This window comes from Alosa pseudoharengus, unplaced genomic scaffold (assembly GCF_046254945.1).
Source record: "Alosa pseudoharengus isolate Yale_2024_CS ecotype anadromous, Long Island Sound unplaced genomic scaffold, YU_APseudo_1.1 YU_APseudo_1.1_scf_7, whole genome shotgun sequence".
NCBI classification, from domain to species: domain Eukaryota; kingdom Metazoa; phylum Chordata; class Actinopteri; order Clupeiformes; family Clupeidae; genus Alosa; species Alosa pseudoharengus.
The window spans coordinates 17,849,195-17,858,625 of NW_027468859.1; the positions used below are offsets into that span (position 1 = coordinate 17,849,195).

The 9,431-nt window shown below is 41.7% G+C and overlaps 1 protein-coding gene across 2 annotated transcripts; it reads right to left on the minus strand.

The window, feature by feature from the left end:
- Window positions 1-463: 463 nt before the first annotated feature.
- Window positions 464-9,359, minus strand: rars2 (arginyl-tRNA synthetase 2, mitochondrial). Of its 2 annotated transcripts, XM_076272146.1 has the most exons (20): window positions 9,208-9,359; window positions 8,938-9,011; window positions 8,539-8,641; window positions 7,968-8,051; window positions 7,690-7,787; window positions 7,099-7,154; window positions 6,315-6,398; window positions 6,022-6,098; window positions 5,474-5,632; window positions 4,795-4,901; window positions 4,401-4,496; window positions 4,160-4,220; window positions 3,989-4,065; window positions 3,576-3,700; window positions 3,278-3,345; window positions 2,463-2,572; window positions 1,929-2,024; window positions 1,480-1,554; window positions 1,223-1,286; window positions 464-586 (listed from the first exon to the last, which is right to left on the minus strand). In XM_076272146.1, exons 1-20 carry the CDS (start codon window positions 9,241-9,243, stop codon window positions 500-502), a joined length of 1,737 nt encoding a protein of 578 aa, XP_076128261.1. In that variant the 5' UTR covers window positions 9,244-9,359; the 3' UTR covers window positions 464-499. The 2 variants fall into 2 exon arrangements, with proteins under 2 accessions (XP_076128261.1, XP_076128262.1); XM_076272147.1 differs by lacking the exons at window positions 7,968-8,051; window positions 8,539-8,641; window positions 8,938-9,011; window positions 9,208-9,359 and having other exon boundaries at window positions 7,739-7,751.
- Window positions 9,360-9,431: the final 72 nt, after the last annotated feature.

Below are 9,431 nucleotides of genomic sequence, written 5' to 3' on the forward strand. Positions count from 1 at the left end.
ATGCTGCTGGTTCGCTACATATGTACTTAATAAAATGAAAACGTAGAAGGCAGCAGGCCTACCCACAATATAACGAGACCCTTTAAAGTGCCCTCATCTTAGTTTCAGGATGTTTAACACAAACATGATGTTTGTGATTTAAGCATGTTTTTCTTCATAATTGATTTTTTTTTAGAGTGTAGCAAGAGGACCTCAATAAGATCAGATGCTTTGTACCTTGACGGTGCATATGTTAATGGAATTATAGCTTGTTTTACATGTAAGGGCAATAGCTTGATTCACATGTAACTAGATTGGTGGTTTGTTTCTGACTGCCATTGAGATAATTAATATTGTATCTTAGTACCAAGGACCCAGTTAGAGTTTAAGAGAACTGATCTGAAAACAAAAGCCATACACATATGACCACTCTGTGACTGGCTTTTCCTTGTTTCTTCTGAAAATATGACCCACAAAAAAGTGGTTTATATATTTGTTTTATTAAAAACACTTTTTCCAGTCACATTTTATCAACAGGCACAATCCCCAGTATAGCCATGCCATTGGCCAGCACAGTGCAAGCGCCACCAAACAACTGCAGCCGAGCCTGTTTAGAAAGAGAGAAATGAGACCAATGAGTTGACAAGACAACTCAAATCATCGAGTCCATTGGGGCCTATTATGCTACTGGTAAGTTAAGTGGGTACAGGACATTCAGTTGAACAGGAAAAGTTACTTCAGCACAGACAGGTCACAACAGTTCACAGTAAAGGCACTATGCACATTTTAATATCTGTTGAAATAACCAAGAGGCAATTCTCTAGTCTTTCATGTTTAAGGTCTATAGATCACCACTGCGTCTGGACTGAGTGTTAGCTTGAGGCGAGTTCTAATTTGCGAACGTTTGTAGCAGTTTGCAAACAGTTTTCTGTTTTTTGCAAACAGTTTCAAGAGGTACATGTAGTTCTCTGCGAACATGTTGGGAGTTGGATGGAAAGTTGGACCGTTGAGAGGGAATGTTACACAAAATCGTTCAAATGTACAGTATCTGTTCAGACAAACATGTTTGCCATGAACGTTCGCCTCTGTTCAAGGAATTTGAACGCACCTCTGGTGTTATGTCTGGGTCATCCCTGTGTAGAAATTACCTCCTAGAATTCCACCAAAGCCTGATTACCTTGTCCATGACTGCCTAGCAGCTAACTGAATTGTTCTGATTATGGTCAATGAGGTGAGAATCTACCTGGGCCACAGCAGGCGGGCTCCCTTTTACGGGTAATTCCTTGTGTGCAGACGCCACCAAGTGGCTAAAATGAGAAAATGACATAAGGAAAAATCTGAATTAAATACAAAAGAAAATCATAGAAACAAAATACAATGTGCAAAAGGATTGATAATGATGTAATCAATACAATCAATTAATTAATTGATTTATAACAATATTTAAGACAAATGTTCTGTGTATAGTAAGGGTCTGGCACTGAATACAAAAGTACTTACCACAGTGTCATGAGGAAGTTGACCAAATATCTGGGTTGTAATTCTTGGTCGCACTGGTGGAGCACTTCATCATACCTGCCCAGATAATAAAACAGTGATCTCAGGTTATAATAATGCACCACACAGCTCAAGGGTTCAGCTCAAACCAATCAATTGCATCTTTCAGAGTTCCCTGTCTGAACAATCAGAGTTCAGATTTGCTCACGTGACCTTACCCTGTCCAACATTATAATGCCTCTGGTGTGAGAAATACAGTGAGAGATTGTACTTTCTTGACATGCAATCATTTAATTCAGCCACTGTGTACAGTTGTGAGACCCTTTCTAAATATACAGTATGGTTTAGAATGGAGAAAAAGATGAAAGTCATTCATATCCCCCAAATGAAAAAGATGAAAGTCATTCATATCCCCCAAATGAACGTGTCAGTCTGAGTACAGTATATCTTACCGCAAGAGGTGCTGGAGGATCAATATGCTCCTCTTATCTTGCAGAAGCACTGGGTCACAGCTGCTCTCCTCTGCTCCGTCATACATTCGGATCAAGCTGAAGGGAAGTGGGTTTCACAAAGACACACGTAAGATATTGATCAAATTAAATAGATGGGGTAGTTTTTTAAATGATCTTTCAAACATTTTATATTATGGCTTCTGTGTATGTGACTGTGACTGTGTTCTGGTGTCATCTGGGTTCCCTTACCCTGCTCTCACACGCTTGCGTTGCGTTGCGTAACTGATCGGGGGTGTTCACTATGGTGTATGCCTTGCAGCGTAATTGTAATTTCATTGGCGGGTGCTTTCCGTTGGTGCAGCAGTTTCAGAACATTTCTCTTTGACTTTTTGACAAAAGCGACGGGAGCAAATCAATGCAACTGAACGACAACACAAACTGAACGAGATGAGTCTCCAGCACCGCATTCAGCGCAAGCGTGTGTGTGTGTGTGTGTGAGCACCAGAGCTGACTCCAGCAGGCAGCGCTGCTCACCTGCGCAGGCGAGCGTGTGTGTACTGCAGGAAAACCCCCGTGTCCCCCTGGGACTGCAGCACCCGGTCCCAGTCAAACTTGTAATCGGACGTGACGGGGCCCTTAAAGTCCTGAGGGGAAATGTCAGTGGGCAACACACAACCACAATCAGTCACTCTCAGGCAACAGTGTCCACAGTCATTAACATACTGATGAAAGACAAGACAAATTCCAATGCATCATATGAAGTGTTAAAGGCACTATGTAAATAGATGCATCTGCACTAAATTTGGCTACTTTTGTAGCCTGGATAACATCACAGCATTCTCAGTTGAGCTTAATTGGTCTGAGGATGCTTCGTTCACTTTCTATTTCCATAACCAGCTATGAAACAAATACCGGTACATCTTTCTTGTAAATAAAGGATATGTTTGGGGGGGGTTGGATAGGACAGTGAAGTGAGCGACAGGAAGGGAGTGGAAGGGAGATGGGGTGGGGTGGGATCAGGAAATGACCCGGGTCAGACTTGAACCTGGGTCTCCGTGGGCACGTGGGCCCAATAGAAAAAACGGGAACACAGCGTGCGTGTGTGTGTGTGTGTGTGGCCAGTTGCACCACAGCACCCCATAACTGAAGTATTTAAATGCAGGTGTTCAGGTTTGTTCAACGCTGATGCCATGAGTGCAGTCATTGGTAGTGTTCAACACACTGCTAACTGAATGGGCTTGAATGGGAAGACGGACGGACCTGTAGAGCAAACTCAAATGCGCTCACAGGGTCGTCTGGGTTCACTCAGGCTACTTGTTCTGGACTAGGACAGAGGAAACACACCCTACCTGAACTATGAGAGCACTGATTCCCACTTTCTCAGCAGTGTCCTCGGGGTCATCCAGGTCTTTAGTAGCTGAAAGAGGGTGAAAGACAGCGTGAGAATATGCGGCTCACTAGTCCTCAATACCACAGTTGTTCTTATAGCCCAATGACTCTTGTTTTTTTAATCACTGCCTGCATGTGTAAGTGCGATTAAGCACTCCTGACTCCAAAACCTAGCATCTTGTGGTTTTGTAGGAGTGTATTTCTGAATGCATAATGTATGTGTGTGTGTGTGTGTGTATGTGTGTGTGTGTGTCGTACTTCTGCTCTGGCTCATGTTCCTCAGCATCCGGTTCCGTGCTTCGTCCAGCACGTCCTCCAGAAACACCACCTCCCCCCGCCGCGTGCTCATGCCCTGGACAAGGCCGAAGGGCACGTGGCGACACCTGCAGCAAACGCAGATAGCCATCATCCGGCAACCAAACACAACACACAGGTCTTGGTTTTCAGAGAAGTAAGCCAGTTTCTAATGATAATTTTAACATTCTAAGGACTGACTGTGTTTTAAAGGACAAATACTCTCTGGTGTTGACACTGTTAACCTGTTGACCGTTTGAAGTCCAAACTAAAAGACAGACTGAACTTTGTAGACATCATCCTGTTTTTCCTCTGTTATAAGCCTTATGTGTGGAATCTGTTTGGCTAGAGAGTGCATAGAGTGTGTGATCAGATACCTCTCGGCCCATGGATGCTGCATGGCCAGAAGGATCTGGAAGAGCTGCCGGAAATGAACGCCTTGACTTTTGTCCGTCTTTAGGGAGGAGGGAAAAGGAGAGGGTTTTAAGCGCTGCATAACTGGAGCAACTTTGACAATCTGGGTAATCTAAAAATTAGAGATGCCTTACCACATAGATCATGTCATCGAAGTCATATTTTTCTTTCCTGTCTAATGCAGCAGCAATATCTCTGAAAACATGGTCATCGGTTACAGACTTGAAGTTAAACAGGTTTGATGAAAGAATAACTACTAAAAACATTACTCACAATTTTGATTACTACTTTGCTTACAGTGGTCATTGGTCACTGATATGAGCAGCAGAAACGGTGACTGTAAAGATGGGATCATGTAAAGGATAGCTGATATACCTTGTGATATAGAGTGAGGTGCCATCGCTACGCTGCACTATGGCATAGTTTGACATGTCGCCTGTTGGGGAGACGTCCACGACACCAGTCCCTTTCCTACAAACCAGAGGACAACTCACTGTAAACCTGGGTGACAGCTTCAGACCGGTCTCAGTGGGGATGATAGTAGACACAAGACTAAATCAAAATAATCAATGCTCTGCACACATCGGTCTTTCTTTATATCATTTGTCTAGGCAAGTAGATAGATCAGGACCTCTTTGCCAAAATAACGTAACTTGCCCTCTAAAGCATACAACATGGGTAAAGAGACACAGGGCAAACCCACACACACACACGTACACACACACACGTACACACACACACACCATAAATGTCTGCTATGATGACGTACTCTGTGACTTTCAGCAGGCCAAGGTCCCTGAGTTGCTGCAGCACATCCTGTGTTTTGCTCTGGTGAAAGGACTCCCCGCTGTAGTGGTCGAAGTGAACACCTAACCGCTGACCAGTGGTCAAAAGTGCAGACAGCACACATTATCTTTTTTCACCCAGTTCATTTTAACTTCACATATTCACTCCTGGCTGACTGCTGGATCTGTAAACTAAATGATCATGCCAAAATAAGCCAAGACAACTTTTTGACTCAAAACAAGCTTGTGACATCCTTTAGGCCTACGTGTGATATACGATGATATATGATATGTCTCACAGTCAAATGCTACACTGATAATATAACATTAAAATATCCTATACCATGCACTGACATGTTAAATAATGTAACTTTTTTACTCAAATTTCAAATGTGTGCAAATGCAAACATGACTAAATGACAACTGGCAAAAAGGGAGGCTACACCGGACACGTAACTGCAGCGTTTCGTTCACGACACGTAAAAACTGTTTTAGAAGACTGGTCTATCTTTTTGAACGTATGCGCTGCAGCAGATGCAATGTGAATGGAACACCTCAGTAACATACCCAGCGTAGCCTCCCTGTAAGAACTGCCATTCCCTGGTATTGATGGAAAGTGGCATGGTGGTCAACATGATGCTTTTAAACTCTTTCTGACGTTACCTTGTAAATACGTTTGTACTCGTCCACCGTAATTTCACGAAACTGTTTCCATAGTGACAAAGACTGTTCATCCCCATCTTCTAGATGCCTGAAGAATTCTCGTGCAGCCTCCTGGATGGCCTCGTCGTTCTCAGCCTCCCTGTTAATCTGGACGTATACCTGTGTGACAGTGAAAAATAATCAGAGAATGAGCTAAACTTGACACCATGCTAATCATAAACCAACTAAAATCAAAATGGATTCAATGTATCAGGGCTACACTGAAGAGTAACATTTTCATTTTGGTTGAAATTAGCGTGGTCAAGCTGTGCTGATGTGACACTACACTAATGGCCTCCTTATACCAAACAACTTTGACAAGATTTGGGAAAGATTCTTGTAAGACTGGAGTCTTTTGAGTAAAGCTTGAAAGGGGGTCATTAGTTAAAAGACTACAATTTTTCAAGAATCTTTCCCAAATCTTGTCAAAGTTGTTTGGTGTAAGGTGGCCATAATAGCACTCTACACAGAGAGAGATGAGTTTGATACAGTTTGGGCCGAGAACTCACATCGAAAAGGTGTTGTAAGGGATTATCTCGGAGTTTGTCCTGAGATCCCAAACGCTGAAAGCCAGCTCCCAGCAATCCTGAATGATGAAAAAAAAAAAACATTGACCTTTAAAACAATGTTACAGCATTTTTGGTTCAATATTTCTTCATTAACAAATTGATGTGTGTGTGTGTGTGTGTGGGGGGGGGGGGGACAAACATGGTGTATCACTTTAAAACAAATGCCTACTGTTACATACATACAGTAGGCTATCCACATATTGACAGTATAAACTGTATGTGAACTGACTTACCAAACTGCATTCCCCAGTCCCCTAAATAATTCACCCTGATGACTTCATTCCCCAAGGCCACTTTCAGGTTGGAAATGAAGTTTCCTAAGAGAAGCCAAAAATACACAAAACACCCTGAAGACATGTTGGCAACAAAAAAAGTGTGGTTTTTGACACACCACAAGTACACCCACTACTGGTTACAGAAAGACATCACAGTTACAGTCACAGACAAATTCTGTGCTCCTTTCACCTAGCAAGACCATTGCTCTTGCTCTCATCACTCATTTAGTGTGTGCAGGACTCTGATGACTTTGTTTTACCGGTGTTTTATTTTATTGAATCAGTCTTGACATTTTGTATTGTGGTGTGGTACAGTGGTCTTTCAATGACCAGCAAGCGTAAGCTAACGAAGCTGGTTAATGTAGCATCTAAGGTGGTTGGGGTACAGCTACCACAGGTCGCCGTTTACCTCTATTAAGAACTAGACGTGCCAGGGATTCTTCTATTCCTGTGGCTATCAGGAACCTGAATTCACTTGACTGATTTCTTGTATCTTTTATACATTATGTGATTATTTATTTGCTTATTTAGTCCATGCTGATAACGACAGATGTTCCTGTGTACTGTCCAAGTGGATTCACTAATTGTTTTTTTAGGGGAAGGAGTGTCTCCATTGTTGTGTGTCCTGTGCTGTTGTTGTGTGTCCTGTGCTGTGTTGTCAATGTTGTTGGCATCTGCCGGTGCTTTTAATTTCCTTTTCTAAAGATAAATAAAGTGAAACTTGATCACTGTGGACAATTACCTATTATTGTGGAACGGAGGTGTCCTGCGTGAAACTTCTTTGCAATGTTGGGAGAGCTGGAAGACAAGAATGAAAGATACACATTTCACAGGTAGATAGGAGAATCTGCATATATGAATGTATTTTCCAAAGGTGCAAGTATTTAATAAAAAAGTGCAGATCAAGAGGACGAGAATAGTACAACACTGCTTCCTTTATCATGCGGATGTGTCTCCTATTTTAGGCCTAGTACATACAGTTTACTCAATGAGCTTAGTCTTTATAAAGCAAAAATAAATATGTGTTTTGAGATTGTTACATCACTGAAAAGGGTGTCATTAACCCACTCAGAAAAAAATCTCAAAGCTTCAAAACAAAGGTGGAGGAGGAATGTACACCCAAATAGAGGTGCTGGCCAGGAGGTTATCAAGAAGTTGACACACACTCTAATCACTTGATAACTTTATTAATGACCAATGCTTTGGCGCACAGCCAATTTATCAAGAGATCAGAGTGTGCAGCTACTCTGTTTTTAAATAAGGCACTTCAAAATCACGAAAATATGAGGGATATATTCTGCCCTCTAACAGGTGCGGAGATAGGAAGGCAGACCTGAACTCCACTAGTGTTTTTCTCCCATGGATGCCTCTGAAAAACTCACTCTGGACTCCAAACCTCTGGGGATCCTTATGAAGTTGTTCTAATAGTTTCTGTAAACACAATGAAAGGAAATATGGTCATATATGAAACTAATACCAACCTAAACTACAACAAAAGCAAAAATAACTTTGTTCAATGCATGTTATTTACAGGATGAGATTTCGGAAAGAACAAAAAGACAAGTACAAGATGTAACTTCAAGGGCTCCAATGACAAAGTACAACATTTACCTTAGCGAGTATTATTTTATTTATTCTGAAATGTATTCCTCCACGGGAAGGGATGACTTCTTCGATCACTTCATCTGCCTTTAACTGAAGGAGAATGTAAACAGTGAATAAATATGAACACGCATGCAGATTGAAATTTATGATTGAACTGTTACAGGTACAATCAGCGATTGCGCATGACATCGCGTTTGTTTATGTTTAGATTTAAATCCAAAATAACCAAAGGACCAAACTAAACACACCACAGAGGTAGTTCACCTCTCTCTTCAATAATCCCAGAGAAACTCCACATAGTGTGTCGTATCTTTCTTATTTGGGGGACAGGCTGCTTCCACTTTGTTTATTTCCACTGTTTTTGGGCTGCCTACAGAGACAGTCTACTAACGGGATGGGCAGCTAGCACATTGTGAGGAGATGTTCGCTAAATGTGACAAAAAATTGTGTGGGCTTGAACATGCATACAATCGCTGACTGCACCTTTAATCTATGGCATGAATTAATCTGAATAAAATCCGCCACATAAAGATTTGACAGTTATGCCTGACTAAATGATCTCACTGGGGTTTCAGACCTGTATTGCCAGTGACTCTGTCTTTGTCTTGAAGTCCCCGTCAGAAGAGAGGAAGCCGTTTCTCACAAGAGAACTCACAGACAGCTGGAGGTCTGGACTTATCCTATAATAATCAAACAGAGGAAGACACAGTCAAGCCAACATCCATCTTATGCATGCCAGTGCTTCAGCAAATGCATCATATTCCATTATGACAAGGCCTTCACAAACTCCAGTGGGCACTACTACAATAATAGCATATGATAGAAATGTCTTGTGGAATTGCTCTATTAAATGATCATTCAATCCATAAGTGATCATTCAAGCCTTTGGTGATATTACCATCTCATCATTGCTGACAATGAAGTGGGTCAACTGTTCACACACACACAAACACAGACAGACAGAGAGAGACTTAACTGTTTCTTTGACACTGGAATAGCAGAGATAGCTGGTATGAAGACGTCCTCCTTATGTCCAAATATCCTCGACAGCTGTGAAAACAGTGTCATTAGTAAAAGCTGAGCCTCAAACGGTAAATAATTGATAATCAATTCAAGCGTATCCATCAAAACAATACTGTTAACTAGCCTAAGTGTTTTTTTTTTCAATCTCTGAAGCTGATTACACTGACTTAACTATTATTTTTACGTTCGAAGAGGATAGAAGTGAACAATAGATCAGCCATACCTGAGTAGCAATCTTTCTCCTGAAAAAACAAGCCATAGAGCTGCAACTGAATACTGATCGAACAAGGTGAAATGAGAAGAAAACACAGGTCAGCAGGCTACATGCTTCTTGGAACGGTTGACATTCAGCAAGCACTTCCTGTTAACCCACGTGATGTAAGCGTTTGATCACATGAGCACAGCACATGGCTACTGTATGTGAGGGTATGCGAGCGTGCAGCAAAT